We start from the raw sequence: 25,411 nt of genomic DNA on the forward strand, positions 1-25,411 counted from the left end.
AGAGGATCTGGATTCAATTCCCAGCACCTACATGGTGGCTAACAACCATCCTTAACTCCAGTTCCAGGGGAATTCAACATCCTTTTCTGACCATACCCTCTTCTGACCTCCACAGGCATTGTACTACCTGGGTCCACTTAACATACTGGCAGGCAATACACTCATACACATAAAATTAAAAAATAATTTTTTAAAAAGAAAGACAAAGGGACTACTACCTTCTCTTACTAGAGAAAAATAGTAATATAGAATAATCATTTAACAGAAATACATCCATCATCTTCTGATGCTGCTGAAAAGAAATACTGCAATAACACAATAGAAGGCCTGGACACCATCCACTTCATTCTATCTACAATTAAAGAATGCTATTTTCAGAACCACATGTATCAACACAGTTTACAAGTCCTTATATTTAGTCCAGCCTACGTAACAAACATTGTACAAATGTTGAAAGGACTATCTTAAACAAACCCACGACTGGAAGTACTTCTCGCCCATCTCCCTTTCCTGTACTATTTTATTAATTCATGATAAAGTCTACAGAATAAAAATATCACGAAAAATGTTTCTGAACAGAACTACTTTAGAACTATCTTAGAAAAAAAGTATGGTCCACTAAGATCACAGTATTTTCTATCCCAGTATTACAGATATGCGTCTTGATTTTCTGGGTGTGGGTTCTTCCTCCGTCAGGCAGCTAGAGATTCAAAGGTGCGATTTTCAAGGGGCCCTGCAAATGGTAAGAATGTATATAAATTCTGTATCCAAGTCTGAGAATGCTGTCCTCTGTCTTACCACCTGAAGCTTGTAGCTTGTCAGGTAGCTTTTCCTTTGGTAAAGGTTGATAGAGGGAGAGGGCGGACCTTCAGAGCTTCAGGGAGGGGCCGGTAGGCTGCAGCACAGGTTTGACAATCAGCTGCAGGCTCGTGGCCCGAGAGAAAAATAACCCATTGGATCATGCAATACCAATTCAGTCTCCAAAGTCCTCCAAGACCCCCTGAGAATCTCTGCCCTTTGGCCCCCCATCATCCCCAGGAGGTTTGGGGCTCTCACCCGCTGTCAAGTTATCACACAGCCTCAGCGGGACCCTCAGAGCGTAAAGCAGCCCCAGCCCCGCCAGGAACCACAGCGTAGACCCCGAGTTCGCCAGCCCTGCCTTCAGCCGCTCTTTCCAGCCTAGCGGCGGGCCCAGGCCCAGGCCCAGGCCGGGAACAGATGCATGAGGACACCCCGCAGCCCGCGCGGCCTCCGCGAAGTAGTCCCCGTCCGCCATCTTGCGGCTCCGACAGGCTCCAGGACCTGGGAGGGGAGAAGGGCAGGAAACTCGGAGTTGGGAATCCTGGGATAGTGGCGGACTTGAAGTTGGCCTCTGTCAAGGCTGAGTTCAGGGGAACTGGACCGAGAGGTGGAAGGTGGCGGAGCGCGCCCCAAGACGATGGAGCTGCCTACTCCTCCGAGAGTGCGGGGAAGGGGCCCTAGCGGCACCTATTCTGCAGGAGACCGACTAAGAGGCGGCGCTGGAGGGGAGTGGTTTTGCTTTCACACGAGATTGAGGGTCACCTTTCACCCCGTTCCCGGGGTCGGAAAAGTCACCGGTGGTTCCCAGGGCTCAGCAGCTCTTAGCGCCTAGGACTCGGCTGCCATGGAAACCAACGGGACCCGGAAAACTTATAGGAGCAGTAACTGCTACTTGGGTAGAGGGAGCCGAGGCGCCAAGAACAGTGAGACGTGCCGCCGGGCCTCCCGTAGTTGAATGGGGAAATGATAGAAACTCAGAAGGATCCTCAGACTCCAAGCCCCGCGAAGGCAAAGCCAACTTCCCGGGGCACGGGCATTCCAGGCTGTCACCCCCGTGCGGAACTGACATGGCGCCCTCACTGCCGGTGCTTCCGGGCGGGTCCTTCCGACGTCCCCCGCGGTGATTCCATCACTCAGCTTCCTTCCCGGCCTGCCTCGCGCCGGCCGCCGGGCTGGGCCAGATCAGCCAAGATGGCCGACTTCGAGGATCGGGTGTCGGATGAGGAGAAGGTAAGGGGTCCGCCTCTCTCGCTTCCTCCTCCCCCGACGCGGCCCTGGGGTCCGAGCCGACAGCAGGGGGAAGCGTGGCCGTGTCCCCTGGAAAGAGAAGGCTCTTTTGCCGTGCCGGCACACTCTCTCCGCCCCTGGGACGGCTTCCTTCCCCCCTAAGGGGTTTTCCTTTGCCTCACGGTGGCCCCAGTTCCCCATTCCTCGACTCTTTTCCTTCCGGACCGAACACAGCCTAGCGGCCTTCCTCAAGAGGGGAGAGACTTTTTCCATTAAATTTTAACTGTAGACTCTATTCTGTAATGATAAGAGGAGGTGATGGTGATGTCACGACGTGTCATGCAGCAGTTTTTGCCGCCTTTGGCTGTTGGGGCTCACCCCATCCCCCCATTTTTAGATAGGATTGGGGTTAGTTTAGGACGAGTCACTTCCTGGTCAGGGTGGCCTCCTTAACTTCCCTTTTGCTCCCCCTTCCTCAGGAAATGATTTTGCTGTCACAACTCCTCGTTAGGTAGGGAGAGGTCCCCAAGTGTTGTCCACCTAACTATACATCCTATTCTTTTCAGTTACTAACGGTTGAACTGATTCGCCACAGTAAATCAATAAGCCTTGAGGCATTTGCTTCAGAATTTCACCAGCATTCTTTTTCCTGCTGATGCTGTTTTGTGTGCACATGCGATATTATCCGCCCCCCCCGTGACACTATCTCTGTGTCTTAATACCTTTAACTATATATAATGTTTTGAAAATAATTTTTGGCTTCCTGTTAACAAATCAAGAATAGCTAATAGATTTTTTTTTTTGACTCCAAAGAAGTTTATATAGTAAATAAACTTCACGTTAACACATTCAAGTCTGGGCAAGGCATCCAACTTTCTTTCAACCTACTGTAGTGTTTGATTTTGATTGTAGTTTGCTTTGTCAGAGTGGAATTTGGTTTGTATACTTAACAAATTTAAAAGTGCCTTAGATAAATAAGTTCTGGGTTAGGTGGAATAAGAAGCATACCTTTTTTGCTAAACAGTTTGTCCAAAAAAGAAAAAAATGTGTCAGGTTTTTCAGTAAGCACAGCGTTTTAGAGCCTATAGAAATTAGAATAGTCTCACCAGATAACCCCTTATGGGATAAGAATATGTCTTTTGTTTCCTACAGTGACTATTACAATGTATGCACCTTGGAGTGTTCTATAAGATCTGCCTGAATTCTTTTATAATAGTGTTTGGGGTGGTAGGGGACTTTTTGTTTTTTTTTAAATCCACTATCCATACAGAATGATTAGACATATACCTATGTGTGGCACACCTCTGAAATGCCGAAAAGAATATTTAGCACCTTTGCACCGAACAAGGTCCAGGATGCAGCTTTGGTGGCAGATCACTTAACGTGTGCAGTGTCCTGTGTTTAAACCTCAGCATCATGAAAAATTTAAAAGCCACCAAACAACACTTTAGTATTAAGTTTCCTCTTATTTGGAGATTGATTCTTATAAATGTTAAAGGCTTAGGAAACAACAACAAAAAAAGTTATATATCAGTGCTAGAAAAAAAAAACTATAACAAAATGTGTTTTGGATCAGTTAACATAATTAGAGTGAAAAATCTTTGTTGTTTTTTTATTTTTTTTGAGACAAGGTCTCATGTAGCCAAGACTGGTCTCAAAATCACTGTGTAGTAAAGAATGGCCTCCAACCTCCTGATCCACTCACATCTACTTCTCAAGTTCTGGTATTATAGGCACGTACCACCATACCTAGCTTTGTTGCTTAATTTTAATAATGATAAAACAGGCAAATCATAATTAGCTAATTCGGGGCTAGAGAGATAGCTCAGTACTTAAGAGCACTGACTGCTCTTTAGAGAACCCTGGTTCGACACCCAGAACCCACATGGTGTCTAATAACTGTTCATAACTCCAGTTCCAGGGGAATCCGATGCCCTCTCCTGACCTCCTTGGACATTGCACAACATGGTTGTACGTACATACATGCAAGCAATGCATTCATACACATAAAATATTTTAAAAAATAGTTACTCTGCCCAAAAGGTACTGGTGAATTTTATTCTTATTTTAATAAAGAGCTTTTTTGTTTGCTTGCTTTAGTTTTTTGAAACAGGATCTTGTTATATAGCCCTAGCTGGTCTGGAACTAGCTCTATAGACTGGACTGGCCTCCAATTTGTGACAATACACTTGTCTCTTCCTTCCATGTATGGTGTTTACAAAGAGACCTATGTCTTTCTTGGTGTGGATAATGAAGTATAATGATAAAGTAAAAATCCTTATGATTTGAGATCCCTGTAATTTTGTTAGGTTCCTTTTCCCAGAGCCAACAGATCATACCTCTCTGAGTCTATGAGCAAAAAGAAAGGGCTTTGAAAAAGTGCTTGTTTTTTCAGCTTCATACCCACTTTTCTTCCAGCCTTCGGATTTATTTGAAATTAATTCAAGAATTGAGAAAACCTACTAAGAAAGGCTGGGTCCGATTGTCCATACCTGTAATCCCAGCTTTTGGAGGTGGAAGCAGGAGGATCAGGAGTTCAAGATCATCCTTAGCAACATAGGGAGTTCAAGACCAGTCTGGATTGCATATATAATGAGACTCTGCCTCAAAAAAGGAATATCAAGAAAGTATTTTTCCAAGAAGACTTACTGATTTGAATGCCTGGGGAGTCATGAACAAGTAACCCTTAGTGAGAATTTTGCCCTATAAAATGTCTACAACTGGGCAGACGTGGTGGCACATGCCTTTAATCCCAACACTCGGGAGGAAGAGGCAGGTGGATCTCTGTGGGTTCAAGGCCAGCCTGGTCTACATAGTGAGTTCCAGGCCAGCTGGGGCTACAGGGGGAAACTGTCGCAAAAAGAAAAAAAAAAAAAATGTCTACAACCAAGGAACCATTAAAAATTAATTGTATTTATTTATTTGTTTGTTTACTTATTTTTGAGACAGGCCTTACTCTGTAGCCTAAGCTGGTATGGAGCTCACTATGTAGCCCAGGCTGACCTTAAACTCCTGGTGATCTCCTGTCTCAGCATCCCTAATGCTAGAGTTACGTCTTGAACCACCATGCTCATTGGTACAAACTAATTTTAAAAATTAAAAAGCAGAAGATATTTTGAGCCTTTCTTGTTGTGGTAGCCCAGGCATGTAATCCTAGTTACTTAAGAGGCTGAGGTAAGAGGATAGAAAATTCAAGGCCTGTCCAGGCTACAGAGCAAGTTGAAAGACAACTTGGAAAACTTAATGAGACCCTATGTCAAAAGTGAAAAAGACAAAAGGGACAGGGGCAGGCTGAATATATAGCTCAGTGGTCACGTGTTCATCTAGCCTCTGTGAGGCCCCTACATTCAAGCCCCAGTACAGCGAGATATTTTGAGCTAAATTTGTACTTTGATTTTTTCTTGAAGGAAGTCCAGAATTTGCATTTCTTCTTTCTCATTTGATTTGGGGTGGATTCTGTTGTTGTTTTAAGCATGTATGTTGTGATGTCAATATAATTTAGTATTCCTCTGTATCTGTTGTATTTTCTGAAACAGTAAGCCCTGAGGTAAGTTTGACATCTCTATTTTCCCTTCACGCATTTCTAGAAAAGCAAGTAGAATCATTTTCATAACTGGCTGCTAAAGTTTTTATCACTTTATAAAGAGGAAGTTGGGTTTTTCACTCCTGCATTGTTACCTGAAATGGTCAGAATGAGCTGTCTATATAAAGCAGGAAATGACAAGTGGAGGAACGTGCAGAAATAAATGCTTTTAGTCTTTTCCTGAGTTTCTGGAAATGACCTCTTCTTCGAGGTACTTCTCTTCAGTTGACTTAGTTCTACATGCTTAGCAAGACTAAGATACCCTAATTAGGAAGTTTGAAGTGGAAGATGAGTTTCTTGTTTAGGTTTTTTGCCTTAGCTGTTTCCTTTATTTCATGATTCAGCATAGGTTTTTATTTTGTTTTAACAAATGTGTACTGAATTCTAGGACTGAAAAAAATAATTAGTGTGGTTTTTTTCCCCTTCAACTTAATGACCAGAATGTATGTACACTTTTAAAAATACTGTAACTGAGAGGTGGGTCTGTATGCTTTTAGTTTAGTCATTTGTAAGACTTTGTTTTCTGTTTGTTTGTTTAGTTGGTTGGTGGAGTTTTGAAAGTCTTATTCTGGAACTCAGATTATCCTCACACTCTCTGAGGTCCTCCTATCTCAGCCTCCCTAGGGTGTTGGGATTACAGGCATGTGACCATCACACCCGGTTCAAGACAGATTTTTAAGCTTTTTGGTTTGGTTTGGTTTGATTTTATAGCATGAACTTACTCTGTAGCTCAGGCTGTCCTAGAATTCCATATGTAACCAAAGCTGGCCTTAAACTACTACTCGTCCTGCCTCAGCCTCCAGAATGCTGAGAATATAGGCATGAACCATCATGCCCAACTGTAAAGCAATTCTTTGAGAAACAGGTTTGTCAAACTACTTAGTAGAGTTATAAAAAGGTGTAAATAGGGCTGGCAAGATAGCTCAGTGAGTAAAAGCACTTGCCAGGCAAACCTGGTGACCTGAGTTCAAGCCCAAAACACATATAACAGTGGAAAGAAGTGACTCCACAGAATTGTCCTCTGACAAGCTGTGCACACGTGCACACACACCAAACTATGGCATGTGTACTCACCCATAAAATAATAATTTTTAAATATTTTGTAAATAGAAGCTAGAATTTGAGGGATCTGTTAGAGGTCGTGAAACTATTTACATACTTTTAGACTGGGCATCCTTAATTACATATACTTTATTGAAAAATTATTGTCTTTATAGATGATGTAAGGCCTAAATCTTATTTGCTGAGACTAGTTTCTAATTCATCAAGTAGCATTAATGTAATTTGTTACCTTCACTTCCTTTTAGTTAGCTCTGCTGAATAATACTATTCTCTTTTTGCTTCATTTTTTAAAATTTTATGTGTATGTGTGTGTTGTGTGCATGTATGCAAGCACACCTGTGTTGTGCAATGCCCAAAGAGGACAGAAGACAGTGTCAGATCCCCTGGAACTGGAGTTACAGACAGTTGTTAGCTACCATATGGGTACTGGGATTTGAACCTGGGACTTCTGCAAGTTAAGAACAGCCAGGGCTCTTAACTGCTGAGCCATATCTCTAGCCTCAATAACAGTATTCTTTTTTGTTTTTTTTTTTGGTTTTTTTGAGACAGGGTCTCCCTGTAGCCCCAGCTGTCCTGGAACTCACTATGTAGACCAGGCTGACCTTGAACTCACAAAGCTCCGTCTGCCTCCCTAGTGCTGGGATTAAAGGTGTGCTCCGCCACACCCGGCAATAATGGTATTCTTATAATTTGATACAAAATCATGAGCCAGAACACAGAGCCCAAACAGGTACAGATTCAAATGCCCAATCTTTTGTTAAGAGTATAGGTTTATCATAATTTCTTCTAGAACACTGAACTGTTTTTTATTAAAATCAGCCTTAATACTAAACAATGTAGTATAATTAGTCATAAAATTCAAACTCTGATTATTAGCGATTTCTTTTTTGCAATTTCATTAATTCCTATATTTCTCCCTCAGCCCTTATAAAATACCCATTACCCCAGATGTTTCAGACAATCTCTAGGTATTATCTTCAGGAGTGTCTCTATACATTGGTGCCTTTTTGTACATTGTATCTGAGCATCTGCTGCCTTTACTGGTGCGGTGCCATGTCACTGCTGTGAACATTGAATCCCTCATCCCCTCCCCCCACCCTGGGAGTAGTTTCCTAATAGATCTGTTCATCAAGCTGCAAAGCCTTATGGATGCCAGTGTAATGAGTTAGCATGTGTGCTTGCAAGGAGCTTTGCAAAGCCACTAGGGAAAGGGAAAGTATTTCCCTTATCTAAAATAACTCTAAAGCTCCTTTAAAACTCAAATAAACAAGTGCTATAGAACCAGCATAATTTGCTCTTTTTTTGGTGTACAAATTTCTCATATCTCCTTGCCATAAAGAAATTAAAGTCCTTATATGGATTATTAAATTAAAATCCTGGATATGGGAAATTAGTCATAATACTGATGACGAATGACTACTTGAGTGTGTTTGTTTTTTATGTGTATGAGTGTTTTGTCTGCATGTATGTAAGTATACCCATATTGTGCATTGCCCATGGAAGCCAGAAGAGAGTGTCAGATCACCTGGAACTGGAGTTCTGGGTGGTTGTTAGCTGCCATGTGGGTGCTGGGAACTGAACCTGGATTCTCTGCAAGAGAATTCTCTGCCAGTGCTCTTAACCACTAAGCTATCTCTTTAGCCCATAGTTGGGTGTTTTTGAACAACTCAGTAATTATTTTATTTTTTTTTATTTTTTATTTTTTTATTTTTTCCCCCAGAGCTGAGGACTGAACCCAGGGCCTCGAGCTTGCTAGGCAAGTTCTCTACCACTAAGCTAAATCTCCAACCCCTCGATAATAATTTTAATATCCGTTTACTATTTCTTTTCTCCCTTTGTTACCAGTGGTCAGGGACTGGACCTGGTATTTCCAGATTCTTGGTGTCTTATTCAAGGAATTGAAATAAGCACAAACAGATTTGCAAAGAAGCAAGGAAACTATTAAAAAACAAAACCAGAACTGTGGTAGGTGGATCTCTGCGAGAGCAAGGGCTGCTGAAACTACAGGAAGACCTAGTCTCAAAAAGACCATAGTGCTGATCAGAAAGAAAAACACTCCTCTCTTGACAGCTGGCTATATTAGTGAAGAATACCAAGGGCCCTAGGTTACTGCCTGGGACTTCCTTTATGGTGTGTAAAGGAGGGAAGAGTTTGATTACTAAGGGGCAAAGCCAGGGAATTCCCTGTTTTGATTGACAGACTTGGATTATGTAAGTCTTTACACACTGGACATGTCCTTTCCCGTGATATATCTGATTTTGGTCATATGTATGCTCGGTTATGCATAACCTTAAGATGGTAAGTAGGAAATTTTCCCTAAAAATTCACTTGAAGGACACACTTGCCTTATCACACACTCAAAACTAGTTCAGGTTGCATCAGCTTCCTATACCTTCCATACCTGATATGTTCTGAAATTATTTTGGTGCAAGAAACTTTTATGGTTGTCAAGGCAAGGAGAAATTTATTATTTGAAATTGGATATTCATGGTGCAGGTGGGGGTCCTAGGCTGCCAACAGGTTGCTGAGTGCACTGTTACTAGAGGGATAGCACATAGGTTGCCAGGCATGTGGATATAAAATGGGCGTGTGTATAGCCCATGCCAAGTGGAGTTCCAGGTTGCTAAACTGTTCCCTGTGCTTGCCTGCCTCATCTTCACCAGATCACTCCCTGGGCCTTTGCGTTTCTGTCCATCCTTCCATCATTTTCTTCCTTGCAGAGGACACAGAGCACTTCTGCCATCTTGTTCACCTTATTCACCTTTTGCATCTCTTCTTATGTTCATTTAGTATTTAAATAATGCTAATTCTTCCTTCCTGTCAGTTTCTGTTCTTCCATTTCTTGTTAGTTTTCACCTTTTTTTTTTTTTTTTTTTTTTTTTTTGGTAAGTAGTTTTAGGTATATCATGGAATACTTAAAACTAAAAAGGTAGAAAGGGACATGAATAAAATGTCCCCTCCTATCCTTCCATAGCCACCCAATTCCTTGAAAGCTATTATCAATCTTTTTTGCTTTTTTTCTATTCTATGCATAGACAAACAAAAAGATACACTTTGCAGTACTGGGATGGAACCCAGGACCTCATGAATGTTAAGAAAGCATTCTATCCCCAGCCCAAGATAGAATTTTCCCTTGTTTTGTTTCTGTTTTTGTTTGCAGCAAGGTCTCAGGTAGCTCAGGCTGACTTGGAACTCACTATGTAGCAAGGATGATCCTCCTGCATCCATTTCTAAGTGCTGAGATTACAGACGTGCACTATCACACTCTACCTCTACTTTTCACCGAACAGTATCTACCTTGCCTACATTCCTTCTACTAATATCTTCATTTGGGACCTTTTTGTTGTTATCTGTTTGGCAAGCACTCTGCCACTGAGCTATATCTCCCCAGTCCTCAATTTTGGGCTGTTATCCTTTGTTTGCCTATTTTCATTTTCATATATATATATAGTGTGTGTGTGTGTGTGTTGATGAGCATGTGGAAGTCAGAGGACAATTTGCAAGAGTCGGTTCTATACTTCACTATTTTCTAAGGATTGAACTCAGGTCATCGGGCTTGGCAGCAAGCACTCTTACCCACTAAGTCATCTCATCTTCCCTTTTGTTTGTAATTTGACACTAAAGGCTCAGTCTGTAGCCTATGCTAGCTTTGAACAATCTGCCTGCTCTAGTTTCCCAAAAAGACTATTATTTATTTTGGTTTTTTGAGGCAGAATGTCTGTGTAACCCTTGCTGACCTGGAACTTGCTCTGTAGACTAACCCTTGCTAACCTGGAACTTGCTCTGTAGACCAGGATAGTCTCAAACTTGCTGAAATTATAGGCGTGCCCAACCATGCCTGGCCCAGAGGACCTTTTCTTATGCTTAGATGATTATTATTTTTTTAATATTTTATTTATTTATTTATTTATTTATTTATTTGTCTTTTTGAGACAGGGAAACCCAGGGTCTCTTTGTCATTGATCTGTACTGCTCACCCTTTTTTTTTCCTTTTATTTGAGACAGAACCACTCTAAATTGCCCAGATTGCCATTGAACTTGCCCTGTAGCCAGGCACGCCTTGAACTCATGATCAAGAGGGCTTGGGATTCCCTGGAACTGGAGTTAAGGACGGTTCGTAGCCGCCATATGGGTGCTGGGAATCGAACCTGGGTCTTCTGCAAGAGCAGTCATTGTTCTTAACTGCTGAGCCATCTCCAGCCCCGTGCCTGGATTATTTTATAAATTTTTATTTATTTATTTATTTATGTATGTATGTATGTACGTATGCATGTATGTGTTTGTGTGTGTCTGTCTTTGTGTAAGAATATGTAGATACCTGGGGAGGCCAGAGGAGGGTGCTGGGTCCCCTGTAGCTAGAGTTAAGAGCAATCGGGAGCTACCCAATATGGGTGTTGGGCGCTGAACTTGGGTCCTCTTCAGGAGCAGCAAGAGCTCTTAACTGCTGAGCCATCTCGCCAGCTCTCTTTACCAGAATTCTTAATTGTTCTCTGCCTCAGGTCTCCTTCCTTTCCAGCTAGTTGGTTATAAATTCTTCATAGCTGTATTGCTCAGTTTTGAGCAGCAGGTAATATTTGTCCTTACCATTGCTTGCACATACATATTTAAGGCAGTGGGATATGTAATATTCAGCTGAGTGACTCATGCTGCGCTGTCATACATGGTATAACATCAAAGCAAGAACACAGTATAATACCAGAGGCACCAAAGAAAGGTGATGGGTTTTTTTTGAAATTCAAGAATTTTCCCCTATGAATTATTTGTTTTGCATTGAAGTCACATTTTAAGTGCTTATTACATTTTAGGTCTTATATATTAATTGGCATTCATGTCCAAACATCCCTAGGAGTAAAGTGAGGCACATTTGAAGTAGTAATCAGTAGAGTGCCTCCCATATTGGCAGTCTGCTTCTGAGCTGTGATCCACTCAGTGTGCTTCCTTTGTGTGGGTGGTAGATAGTGGTGATGTTGAGCAGTTCTGCCGAAATAATGAAATAATGACAAGGCTGTAGAAAGCAAGTCCAGTTAATGGTGTAATGCAAATACCTTTGTACACACTGAAACATGAAGGGTCTTGGTAACATCCTAATTACCGTTCAATCAATCTAATGGTTTTCTGAGCTTTCTAAGTGTGCCACCAAAAATTCCTGTATCAAATATGTCAGAAAGACTTTGAGACACATGGCTTTCAAAGTTTAAAGATTGTGAAAATCCCCATGACAAGGCCAAGGGGACTGTCTCTCATAAGAACTTTATGCTATGACAGTTTATTAGAACATTTCTTGCCTACAATATAAATTCTAGTGTGTTTCTTTCAAAGGCAAATTTCTAGGTTGTGTCTTAGACCTACTGAATCAGAATTTTTGAACCAACAGTTAGGAACTTATTTTTAATAAGTATTCTCATAATTCTTACACAGTTTAAGAATCATTTTAATGAACTTGCTGTGGTTCAAATCTTAGTTCTCTGCCTGTTATGCATAGCTTGATTCATCAGGATACTAAGTCCAACTGTCAGGGACAAACTCATATTAGTTAGGCTGATGAAACTAATGTATAAAAATGGAGTAACAACCAATTTAATAAATATAAAAGGGGCTAGATTTTTTTCCCCAGATATGTCAGGCACATGAAAAATAGAATAATTTTTTTGAGGCGGGGTTGTATTTTGTTTTTTGAGACAAGGTCTCCCTGTAGCCCCAGCTGGCCTAGAACTCACTATATAGACCAGGTTGGCCTCAATCTCACAGAGATCTGCCTGCTGTTACTCCCAAGTGCTGGGATTAAAGGTGTAAACATCACACCCAATCCAAAACTATAATTTTAATACTTCATTACAGATATATGTATACTCTTTCCCCTCTTCCCAACAGTACTGGGGATTAAACCTAGGGCCTTCCTTGCTCATGCTGTGCAAATACTGTACCACTAAGTTGTATATGCAACATTTTTTTGAGACAATAATGAGCACTTAAAATGTTACCTTGATGTAAAACAAAGAATTGTCCGTGGTGGCTTCTTGCCTCAGTTTCCCAAACAACTGAGCTTAACAGGTCTGCCTTTCAGTAGTTTAAATTTTTTGAATCTTGAATTGGAACCAGGGAAGTTAATAAACTATGTGATCTAAACATTTTAATGGCATCTTCATCCATAGCAGGTTTACATACCCATTGCTAAATCAAGTGAAGTCTTTGGGTAATAGCAGTGAGTGGACATTTTTTCTTTTGATAGGCTAATTCATATCAGGGAGTAGTTGCAGGACCCCAAGGAAGCACTTCGGTCTCAAAATTTTGTGTCTTATAGTTCCTCATTGTGTGTGTGTGTGTGTGTGTGTGTGTGTGTGTGTGTGAGAGAGAGAGAGAGAGAGAGAGAGAGAGAGAGAGACTTGCTTTGTAGTCAAGACTGACCTCAACTGGCTGTTTTCCCATTTCTCTGGAGTGTGAGAATTACAAGCATGCACTATCATTCCCTGCACTCTTCATTCTCTTGTAATGTCTTCCAAAAGTATCTAAACCATTTTACAGTTTGTAGAATCCAATTTTAAAAAATCCCACCTTCCTCTTCTTTTCCATGTAGTTTTCTTTACCCAACCTAGCCCATATAGCCCTTAAGGTCTATGCCATATATTATCTATACTCCTGATTTGGCAGTTTTGAATTATAGTTACTTTAAATAGTGTTTGGAACTGGAGTGATGGCTTAGCAATTAAAGAGTGCATACTGCTCTCAGTTGGGTCTTGGGACCCAAGTTCAGTTCCCAGCACTCAACATCAGGCAGCTCACAGCCGTCTGTAACTCCAGCTCCAGGGGATCCAATATTCTCTTCTGGACTCTGCAGGCATCTGCACTCATGTACACATCACACAGACACACATATATACATAATTAAAAATAAATCAGAAACTGGAGAAATTGCTCAGTGGTTAAGAGCACTGGCTGCTCCTCCAGAGGATGAAGATTCAGTTCTCAGCACCCACATGGTGGCTACCAATCATCTGTAACTCTAGTTCCAGGGGATCCAATGCTCTCTTCTGGCCTCTTGCAGGCATTGTACAACACAGGTGCACTTAACCTGCATGCAGGCAAAACATTCATACACATAAAAAAATTAAAATAAAATTTTTTTGATCTTTTTGAGACAGGGTCTCTCTGTAGCTCCAGCTGGCCTGGAACTCGCTGTGTAGACCAGACTGGCCTCGAATTCACAGAGATCCACCTGTCTCTGCCTCCCAAGTGCTGGGACTAAAAGCATGTACCACCATGCCCAGCCAAAATAAAAAATAAATTAAAATGAATAAATAAGTCTTTTTAAAAAGTTATTTTTAAATAACCTTTATTGAGGGCTAGTATTTATACAAATTGTTTTGCTAGCCTTGATAAAGTATACAAAGATCGGAAAGCTAAAGAACTTAATGTGGTTTATCTTATGTTATTTATATCCACCATGATAATTTGTACTTTCTATTAGCCTAGCCTAAGTTACCAACCTTGGCAGTGCATTGGAATCACCTGAGGAAGTTTTTTAAAAGCCAGCCCCTACTAAATATTAGACCTTTGCTTGTGAAGAGAGCAATCACATCAGTAACTCTGCAGGTAGAACTCAGGCATCAGTCCATTCAAATCTCTGTAGGTGGTTTTAACATGCAGCCAAAGTTCAGAACCACTGGCTTAAGGCAAAAGGGAATTCTGTTCTTTTCATAGTCTCCTCTTTATTCATTATCTTTAGCACAACTTCAGTGCCTGGGATCAAATGAATTATTGTTTTAAGTAAATGAACAAATTACTAAACACAAACTTTTATTTATTATTTATGTGTATGTATATATTGCCTGCATATATGTTAAGTGCACCTGTGTGGTGCAGTGCCCACAGAGGACAGAAGGAGGAGATCCCTGGAACTGGAGTTACAGACAGTTGTCAACTGCCATGTGGGTGCTGGGAACCAAACCTGGGTCTTCTGCAAGAACAGCCAGTGTTCTTACCCACTGAGCCATCTCTCTAGTCCCAAGATCTGAACTTTTAAAAGAGGACACGTAATTCAAAATTTGAAATATCTAGGCATCTGAAACAGTCCTAGCTGGGTGCACATCTTTAATCCCAGCATGTGGGAGGCAGAGGCAGGGGGATCTCTGAGTTTGAGGTTAGCCTTGTATACATGGCAAGTTCCATGCCAGCTAAGGCTACATAGTCTCAACAATAACAACAAAAACAGTCCTAGATATAAAAAGGAAATACACTCATAAATGAAGAAACTAAATCCAGGCAATTGAATGGGAAGCTGGCTTGGGAAACGGACGCCAGTGATTTTGAAGAAAAAGTAGAATTGGTAAAAAGGTACCTTTAAGTTAGAATGCCATATACATGCCAGGTATGCACCAGTTCTTAAAGGCAAGTTTTTGTTTCCTAACACTGTTTACCATCTAGCACAGGCTCTGACTGCTGCTCTACCTTTCTGAATGGGACTTCTGCATTGTTACTCTCTGGCACTTTAATCTTTATCCAGCACAGACTCTGACTGCTAACTCTACCCTTCTGAACAGGACACCGACACCTGCGTCAATACTCTTTGGCACTTAATCTCAAGGTGTTAGGTGTGGACTTTCCCCTCATTTCTTAACCTAGTTCTGTTTCCCAAAAACTACTCAATGTGTCTGGGTCAGACTTTTCTACATCCCTAGTTCTGTCAACATTTTGGGGGACAGAGAAAGGAGGTGCAGTTCTCAGCAGCTTAAAGAGTTCCTCTAAACTTTAGGGACTGTCACTTGGGCCAAACCAGGATTTGTGACTTGAGTGAAGAACAGAATTTTAGAACTAGTTTGTGAGACACAGGTGGGGTTTAATAAAGGTATTTTTGTAGACTTAAGCATGAGGGTTAAGAAAGCACTCAAAAAGAAAAGATAAGACACACCCAAGAGCATGGGTAAGACTTCAGGAGTCTGGGTATGAGTGTGAGTGTGTGTGATGGTGTGAGTGTGGATGTCTTAGGGTTTAGAGTAAGAAGGAAGGAATGGTTTCCTTCTAACTTGGTGCTTAGAGAATTGTAAATTAAATGAAAATGGTTGGAAAAAATAACTAGAAAATAGGAGCTGTTATTTGTTTTTTTCTTACAGTAAATTTTATGCTAAGTATGCCATTTTTAGACATTATTATACTAAATGGTATACAATACAATGATACATAAGGAAAATAAAATTTGACATATGTTAGAATGGTAAGAAAGAATTCAAGACTGTTACCATAGAAGAATGAGTATGCTCAACTCCTAACATAGTAAGAACAGCTGGGATTCATAGCCAATTGGTAGAGATTTGCATATTAGTGAATAGAAAATAATTAGAGGCATCAAGGTAGAGGAATTCCTTTTGAAGGCAGGCTAAGGTTTAATGCCACAAAGGCAGTGTGGTAAAGCGCTTGTTTCTATATCAAAGTTTGGCAAATTCTTGCTAAAACCGGGTGAGACAGGCCCAAGGTTGAGGTTGGGGCCTGGAGGAGGTCAAGACTTAGTTGAAAAGAAGACTTAGAGAAATTTGATCCAGAGTTGTTGTTTAATGTACATGTTATTAATTTACTTTAGCAGATCTTCAAGGCATACCAAGAAAGCTAGAATTGGTAGAACTTTTAAAAATGTCATTGCTGCCTTAAAATAAAACCATTTGCCTGTCTTCCCCACGTACTTTGCCTACACCATCATGGAATTTACGTCTACCAAATTCAGTGCCTTAATCCAGGGTGATGGTGCATGCCTTTAGTCCCAGCACAGAGGCAAAGGCAGAGGCAGGTGGATCTCTGTGCGACTGAGGCCGGCTGGGGATACAGGGAGACCCTGTCTCAAAAAGACAAAAAAAAGGGGGCGGGGGCTGGAGAGATGACTCAGCTGCTCTTGCAGAGGACCCAGGTTCAATTCCCAGCACCCACATGACAGCTACTAACCTTGCCGGCATCATGCAACATGGGTGCACTTAACATACATGCAGATGATACATTCATGCATATAAATATTTTTTTTAAAGTCACACAAAAAATTATTTTCCTAGATAGTTTATTGTTGATTTACCAGATACTTTAAAACTACATGAAAAACAAAAACAGACCAGGGCCTGGGGATGGCTCAGCCGGAAGAAGCGTGTGCACACAGGCCTGGCAACCTGCACTCTATCCCTGGATCCCACAAGGTGTTAGAAGAGATTTTATGAGAGTTGTGTAAATAATAAAATAGTATTCCTTCATTTACATTCCTGTAGGGCATGTGCCAGTTCTTAGTCTCGGGTGTACAGCAGTGAACAAACAGAAATTCTTACATTATTGTGCCAAGTGTTGACATGCTGTGATCCCACAGGCCAAAGCCTGTCCACTACCTGCTTTTATAGAGCCTGAAACAAAATTTAAAAAATAATATTTCATGATGTGGAAATTACATGAAATAGAAATTTTAGTATACAGAGTAAAGTTTTTAGAGGACAGCTATTTTTAAAATTTACATTTGGGACAGAAAACATGTGGCCCACCAAGCCCTAAAGTACTCTCTGCCTCTGCATTAGCTATTTGCTGACCTCTCCCTAGTTTGTGCTCTGGAAATTCTTTAGAGGTACTGGACAATAAACAATTCCTATGTTTAGTGGTGGCAAGTTCTGGAAGAAAATAAATTAGGTAAAGAAACTAGAAATAATATGTTTAGGGAGAGAACAGTAGGTGATTTGTGAAAGTAAAGGAATGGTTCTGTATTACTAGGTAACATTAAAGAAATTGTGCTAGGAATCAATGTATGCTAGGCAGGTACTCTTACCACTGAGCCAAAACAAAATTTAGTGGGTATGGGAGTGAATCATCTGGCAGAATATTTCTGGCAAAAAGGAATAAAAACTACAGTGGTTCTTCGATGGGTGTATAGTTACAGGTCAAGAAGCTAGGTGGTAGGAAATAGAGATGAGGAGGAGAAGCCAAATTGTGGAGGGCCTTGTAGGGTATAAAGCAGACTTTAGATCGAACAGTATTTATGGTGACTATATAAAAGTCTATTATTACTTCAAGCTGGTTTTATGTCATAATGTTCAAAGAGTGATAAATCAATTGAACACTTCTAGGCTGTCAGTGTTCCTGATATTCTCAGTGCACTGAGGTTACTTTTTTTAGCTCTTGATCCAGAATTCAATTCTCCTTGATGCTCTCTCACTGTTACACATTGGAAATGAATAAGGCAAGCTCTTGGTCAGATGGTACCTTTAAAACCTTCCTTGCTGTCATTAGCATCTTGACAACACCTCATGTCAGTCCTTTAGCTTCCTTGGTCTAAGTTTTTGTTTATTACTATTGTTTGAGATAAAAGTCTCACTCTATAGGGCTGGCCTATACCTCACTCTTTAAACTAGGCTGGCCTCAAAACAGTAATCTCCCTGCCTCAGCCTCCTGAGTGTTGGTATTACAGGAATGAGCCACCACATGTGGCAGCTTGGTTCTTTTCCATTTTGACACTACTTTATCTTTTTTATGTCCCCTTTCATCTTTTAAAAAATTAAGGAATAATGGGTATTAACATGTCCCTTAATAATTTTTTTTAGGACTGGGAATGTTAGTGGTAAAACACTTATCTTACATGCCCAAGGCCTTGGGTTTGATCTCTAGTACAACCAAAAAAAATTAATAAAATAATTGTCCTTATATGTAAGTAATTTGTATTCCTTTTGGAGAGCCAAAAAAAAAAAAAAGAAAAAAGAATGAAAATATCTTTTGTAATACTACCAGTAAGAGCAGTCAACATTTAGTATCTATGCATATGTATAAAATATATATATATATAAAAACTTTTATCAGACCAGCAAGGCATCATTTTGAAAGTTTTTCACACAACAGTTTATCATTAACATTTACCCATGTCAACACATAGAGAACACCTCACCAAAGTTATTTTTTTTAATACCCTTATAAATTGAATTTTTCTTTATGTGGCTTATATCTGTTGTGTTAAATATTAAACCAAAAGATTTCTTTTTTTAACCTGACTTGGGCTAGAGAGATGGCTCAACAGTTAAGAGCACTGGCTGCTCTTGCAGAGGACTCAGGTTTGATTCCTAGCACCCACATGGTGGCTAACAACCATCTATAACTCCATTTCCAGGGAATCTGACATCCTCCTGGGGTCTCTGTTGGCATTGGATGCATGTGGTACACATACACATATGCAAGCAAAACACTTATACACATAAAATACAAATAAATCTTTTTTTAAAAAGTTAACTTGTTTTAGGGGCTGGAGAGATGGCTCAGTGGTTAAGAACACTGACTGTTCTTACAGAAGACCCAGGTTCAAATCCCAGCACCCATGTGGCAACTAACAACTGTCTGTAACTCCAGTTCCAGGGGATCTGACAGCCTCTTCTGTCTTCCGCGGGCATTGCACAACATGGGTGCACTTATCTACACGTAGGCAATATATGCATGCACATAAAATAAAAATAATAAATAAAATATTTTTTAAAATTTTTAAAAAGTGTTTTAAAGAAGAAAAATAGTAAGTGTATTACATATGAATATAAATTGTTAGTATTTAGGTTAATCTTCAGTTTGTTTTGACACATTGTCTGAGTTTGTTTCCTCTACTTGAGATGTTCTCCCTAGTCTTATCTAGTGGGTCTCCTCTAATCCAGCTCCAACATCACTGCCTTTGAAGACCAACCCCCTGCCTCTGTACATAGATAGATCTGATGGTGCTTTCCTTTGTGCCCAATTCTACAATTAATACCTACTTACTGCATTACTAAGTGTCCTTTAGGTCCTGTTTATTATTTCCTTTAAGGCAGTGACAGGATCTAGTTGTCAGTCTATTAACTGATACTTCTCTTCCTAGTATGCTGAACAAATAAGCTGCTAACTTTTTTTTAACCTGTATCAATTATTCCATTATGCAAATTGTTATTCTTTAAATGTGCCCATTCCAGCAGATTTTATAAATTTTGACCATTTTGAGGGGACTTCAGAAATACTATTATCTTGAGTTTTTACTTTTGTCACCTTTTACTATTATATAGTTAAATGCATTGTTATATAAGTAGTTTGTGGGATTGACTATAGGTATATTCCTTTTATGGAAGTTGCTTGTTTTTCTTTTTTAAAAAGGTATTTTATTATTTTTATTTTATGTGTATGAGTGTATTACCTGAATGTATGTAAGTGCATCTATATCTGCATTGCCCACAGAGGTCAGAAGAGCTTGTTGCATTACCTAGAACTAGTGTTACAGACAGTTGTTAGCCACCATGTGGGTGCTGGGAATTGAACCTGGGTCCTCTTAACCACCCAACCATCTCCAGCCCCCAAAAGATGCTTTTTAAAAATATTTATTATTACTTTTATTTTATGTGTATGAGTGTATTGCCTGCATGTAGGTAGGTGCATCAGTGTTGTGCAGTGTCCCCAGAGGTCAGAGGCCCTCAGATCCCCTGGAACTGGAGTTATAAACAGTTGTTAGCCGCTATGTGGTGTTAGCAATTGACCCCTAGTCCTCTGCAAGAGCAACCAGTGCTCTTAACCACTGAGCCATCTTGTCAGCCCAGAAGATGCTTTTTTAAGTAATGTGTGAGTATGCATATATTTACTTTTGGAATGTAAACACTTTGCTTGACTGAGGGGGGTTTCACAATTGTAGTATGAGAAATACACTTTGACAAAGTTTGCCACAAACAAAAAAGAAACATTATTAATAAAGATATACTTATTTCTGTATGTATTGGCTACTAGTATACTAAGGAAAATAAAAATAATAGGAAACTCATATTTCAGCATTTAGTCTTTTGGGCTTTTTTTTGTTTTGTTTTGTTTTTTGTTTTTACACAGGCTATAACTTGCTTGGCTTAGATGTCACTGTGTAGCCCAGGCTTGCCTTGAATTTGGAGTGATCCTCCTGTCTTGGCCTCCCAAATCTGGGATTATAAGTGTAAGCCACCATTTTCAGCTAAATATAGATTTTTTTGTTTTGTTCTGTTGGTTTTTAAAAAGAATTTTCCTGTGGGTGCTTTAAATTTTTTAAAAACGTTTCATTTACTTACTTAATGTGAGTATGAAAGTGTGTGGCTGTATACACACACAGAAGTCAGCAAACAGTTTGAGGGAGTCTGTTCTCTCTTTCCATCACAGGGGTTCTCCAGGTTCTGGTGCTCAAACGCAGGTCATTTGGTTTGACATCAAGTGCCTTTACCATCTTGCCTGCTCTCATTTAGTTTGAAGTGGTTTAGTTTTCCTTGAACTGATCCTCCACCTTCACATCCCAAGTGTGCAAGTGCTGGCACTGCATGTGTTATACAACACACTCATCTTCCAGCTTCATTTTCAAAAGACTCATAGGACTGTTTTTCTGCCTAAGAATAGTTTGAGGGTCAGTGAAATGACTCCGAGGAGAGGTGCTTAGGTACAGGCCTGAGATCTTGAGTTCTATCCCGGGATCCCACACGGTGGTGAGAGAATCAACTTCGGGCTTGAATTTGATGTGACCATAGAGAACTTAAAATAGTATAAGGGAAGCTTATCTTGAAGTAGGACTTAACGTACCTAGTAGATATTCCTCTTTGCTCTATCAATGAGTTTAAAATCTTCGTTTGTATCGCATCAGATACTAGGAAACTTTCGCTGTCCTCTCATATTATGCTAGAAGTATCCTGAGAAACCCACTGAAGTTAGTGCTGTTAATTATCGTTACCTCCTGGTTTTCTTACTGTCAGATACCTGTATGCAGATGCTGCCAAATGCCAAATAGAAGCACTTCTGGAGGAACTCGTAACAATTTAAGGAATAAGGAGGAAAGGACCTAGAACAGTCTTAGAGCAGATTAATTGGGGAATTGCTGTGTAGCTTTCTCCCATTTGGGCTGAGATGCAGACAAAAGCAGCATTTATTCTGAGTGTAGCATTAGGAATGAGCACTGGCATAACTATGGCTCATGCCTGTAATCCCAACACTCATGTGGCTGAGGCAGAAGAATCAGGAGTTCAAGATCAGTCTGTGCTACATAGTAATTTTGAGGGCAGCTTGGGCTACATGAGATCCCCTCTCAACCTCCTCTCCTCACCTCAAGAAAGAACCCTGGGACTAGAGAGACCTGCTGTGTACTACAGAGGTAGGCCTACTGTTCTTCGGCTCACTCAGAAAATAAGCTACTCATACACCCTGATCAGAAGCAGCAAGCTACTCCTTTCTGCCATTAAAAGGACTGGAGACAAGGGGCTGGAGAGATGGCTCAGCAGTTAAGACCACTGACTGCTCTTGCAGAGGACCCGGGTTCGATTCCCAGCACCCACATGGCAGCTACAAACCGTCCTTAACTCCAGTTCCAGGAGAATCCAAAGCCCTCTTCTGGCCTCCGTGGCATTGTACAACACAGGTGCACTCACATACATGCAGGCAATATACTCATACACATAAAATAAAAATAATAAAATATTTTTTAAAAAAGGATTGGGGACAAGCTGTAAGTAAACCAAACAGGAAAGTTGAAAGAAGCACCAAATAAGTAGAACACAGCCTCATAGAGATTATTGCATACAGAGAAAAGGAATTAAAATCTTGAAAGTTCAAAATCAGGAGAGTCAAAATAATCTGAGCAGCAAAATGGGCATAGCTGAAGAGCATGCTAGTAAACTGAAAAATGGAGCTGAAGGATTTTCCCCAAAGCATAAAATGAAAGGTGAAACATTGAAGAAAAATAGGAGATGCAGGTTAGATCCTAACATTCTAATACCCATTTACAACAGCTGATCAGGAGAGAGTGGGTGGCTGTAGGTAGAGGGCAGAAGAGGAATGGAATCACAGAGGTGTTAGGAGTCAGCTGTGTTCTGTCTTTAAAATTAGTGACAGTGCTTAATTTTCCTCATTATAAGGGTTTCTGTAGAATTTTGATCGGTTATCAAGTCAAGGAAATTTATTCTATCGCTACCCAAAACTAGTAGTTTTGTTGCTTTTATGATACTGGGATGTTGAGCTTTTTTTTTCCAGCAAGAAGTGAGATAATCACCTGGTTTTGCTCTTTTTAACTTGTAAACAACATTATGAGTGCTGAACTTTACATTGGGATAAATTCTTTTGGTATTGATATTTCATTTGTTAATATTTTGTTTTGCTTAAGTGTTTGTTTATAAGCGGTTATAGCTTTATTTGTGAATCTTACATTTTCACCAAAACTGATTGTTCAGGATTTTTAATTTTTTTTATCTTTAAAACTTTATTTTATGTATATGAGTGTTTTGCCTACATGAATGTAAATGTACCACATGTATGCAGTGCCTGCAGAGAGTATCTGGAACTGGAGTTACAAATGGTTGTTTGGGGGCTAAAGAGATGGCTCAGAGGTTAAGAACACTGGCTGTTCTTGCAGGAGACCTGGGTTTGAATCCCAGCACCCACATGACAGCTAACAACTGTCCATAACTCTAGTCCCAGGGGATCCAACAGCCTCTTCTGACCTCTGTGGGCATTGCACGACATGGGTGCACTTACCTACATGCAGGCAATACATTCATACACATAAAATAAAAATAATAAATAAAAAACAAACAAACAAATGGTTGTTTGCCACAATGTGGATGCTGGGAATCAAGTAGGTCTACCACAAGAGCAGCCAGTGCTCTAAATCCCAGTCATTCAGTTTTTTAAAGAAAGTTTCAAGAGGCTAGAGAGATGGCTTAGTAGTTAAGAGTGTTTACTGAACCTGGGTTCATTTCCCAGTACTCATAGGGTGGCTCCCAACCTTACCTGTGATCTGATGCCCTCTTCTGGCCTCCTCAGACTCCTGCACACACATGGTGTACATGAACTCATGCAGGCACACACATACACATAAATTTTAAAAAATAAAATAAATCTTAAAAAGAAAAAAATAAAAATTCAAAATGACTAAGATAGCACATATATTCTAAAATCAAAATAAATCCATATTGATAGAAACGCTTTAGGGTATTTATAGAAGAAAATCTAAAGTCTTCTAAATAGTAAAGGTTTAAATAAATTTTTATTTCAAGAGCTATTAAGGTTGGGGAGTAGCCTAGTTGGTAGAGTGCTTACCTAGCATGCACAGAGCTCTGAGTTCTTTCCCCAGCACCACATACAGCTGGCTATGGTGGTATACAACTGTAATCCTAACAGGGGGAAGGAGAGGCAAGAGCAGCTACATAGCAACTTTGAGGCCAGCCTGGGCTACATGAGACCCTTTTTCAAAAACAGGCAAGCTGCTGGAGAGATGGCTCAGCAGTTAAGAGAGCTTGTTGCTCTTGCAGAGGACCAGAGTTTGGTTCCTAGCACCCACACACTCATAAATAAAAATAAATCTTTAAAACAAAAAGATAATGTAAAATTTTTATAGTTTGTTGCTTGCATTTACATGTTACTATTTTTATTGTTTACTTTGTGGGAGGTTGTTTTGGCTGTAGATGCAGTTTTGCTGATTCTAGCCCAGACTGACCTTAAACTCAAGATGCCCCTGCTTCTACCTCTTCAGTACTGATTGTAGATGATGCTCAGTATACCCAGCTGCTTGTTTCACTGCACAATGTGCTTACTGTCAAATTTATTTTCCCTTAGGTACGTATAGCTGCTAAATTTATCACCCATGCACCCCCAGGAGAGTTTAATGAAGTATTCAATGGTAAGTAAAGATTAATATTGAGTTGTAACTTATTTATTTTATGTGTGCAAGCATGTACCACAGCTTGTGTGTGGAGGTCAAAGGACAACTTGTGGGAGCCACTCTTTACCAAGTGGGTCCTGGGAGTTGAACTCAAGTCTACAAGATTGGCACAAGCGCTTATCTTCTAAGCCATCTCACCAGTCCTTCCTCTTTCTTCTGTTTGGTCCTTTGTGGCCCAAACTGACATTGAACTTTTGATCCTGCTGCCTCAACCTCCTGAGTGGGAACACAAGTATGTAGCAACACACACCTAGCTGTTAGTGCTTGTTTCTTGGATACCTCTCTTAGGCAAGAAAAGACGTAAGATAGTTAGCCAGGCCAGGCATTGTAGCTCACACCTGTAATCCAAGCATTTGGGAGGCTGAAGGAAGAGGTTTATTACAAGTTTCAGGGCAGCTTTTACTAAGAGTAAGACCCTGTCTCAAAGAACCAAAAATAAATAAAGATTCAAAATAGCTTAATATAAAAAAGAACAACATTAAATTGCCTTTTAAATTATTTTTAATAGCTTTATTCTTTTAATTTTAGCATTATAAGTAACAACTTCAGTATCTCACTGCTTTCCCTCAAGAAGTCCCGTACTGTAGGATACTTTCTAGGACCAATATGGCTGAACTTACCATATCTGGAGTTTATTAAATTTTCAGATTCAGCCAGAAATGGTAACTCATACCTATAATCCTGGTACCCAGGAGGCATAGGCAGGAGGATTACTGTGAGTTTCAGGCTAGCCTTGGGTACAGAATGAGACTTTGTTTCAAAAATAAAACAAACCGTTCAATAAGTTTACAGATTCTGCCTTTTCATCCTCTCAGGACTCTCATTTATTAGATCTGAGATTTGCTGGGTGTGATGGTACATACCTATAATATTAGCACTTGGGAGGTTCCAGGGCAACCTGGGCCTACTTAGTGAGACCCTGTCTCAAAAACCAAACCTCTTCTTCTTTAATCCCAACATTCAGGAGGCAGAGATGGGAATTTCTTAAGTTTGGGGCCAGCCTGGCCTATATACATAGTGAGTTCTAAGGAGCCAGGGCTACACAGCCAGATCCTGCCTTTTTTTTTAAAAAAAAA

At 40.3% G+C, this 25,411-nt stretch overlaps 2 protein-coding genes across 3 annotated transcripts in view; one reads left to right on the forward strand and one right to left on the reverse strand.

Moving 5' to 3' along the window:
* Window positions 1-1,865, reverse strand: part of St7l (suppression of tumorigenicity 7 like) — an 86,349-nt gene extending 84,484 nt beyond the window's left edge. The window contains exon 1 of one of the 2 annotated variants that reach the window (XM_017798412.2): window positions 652-686. Coding sequence is in view for 1 of the 2 variants with exons in the window: in XM_008833964.2 (XP_008832186.1) it covers window positions 1,057-1,276 (220 nt within the window). In the remaining variant the exon portion in view is untranslated. Of the gene's footprint in view, window positions 1-651; window positions 687-1,056 lie in introns of those variants that run through there. The other variant, XM_008833964.2, reaches the window with a different exon arrangement.
* Capza1 (capping actin protein of muscle Z-line subunit alpha 1) overlaps window positions 1,737-25,411 on the forward strand; it is a 56,197-nt gene continuing 32,522 nt past the window's right edge. Inside the window, exons 1-2 of the mRNA XM_008833966.3 lie at window positions 1,737-2,031; window positions 24,230-24,293. Coding sequence (XP_008832188.2) covers window positions 1,765-2,031; window positions 24,230-24,293 — 331 coding nt within the window. The 5' untranslated portion in view covers window positions 1,737-1,764. The remainder of the gene's footprint in view (window positions 2,032-24,229; window positions 24,294-25,411) is intronic.

The sequence above is a fragment of the Nannospalax galili genome, unplaced genomic scaffold (assembly GCF_000622305.1).
Source record: "Nannospalax galili isolate Female #2095 unplaced genomic scaffold, S.galili_v1.0 scaffold475, whole genome shotgun sequence".
Classification (NCBI taxonomy): domain Eukaryota; kingdom Metazoa; phylum Chordata; class Mammalia; order Rodentia; family Spalacidae; genus Nannospalax; species Nannospalax galili.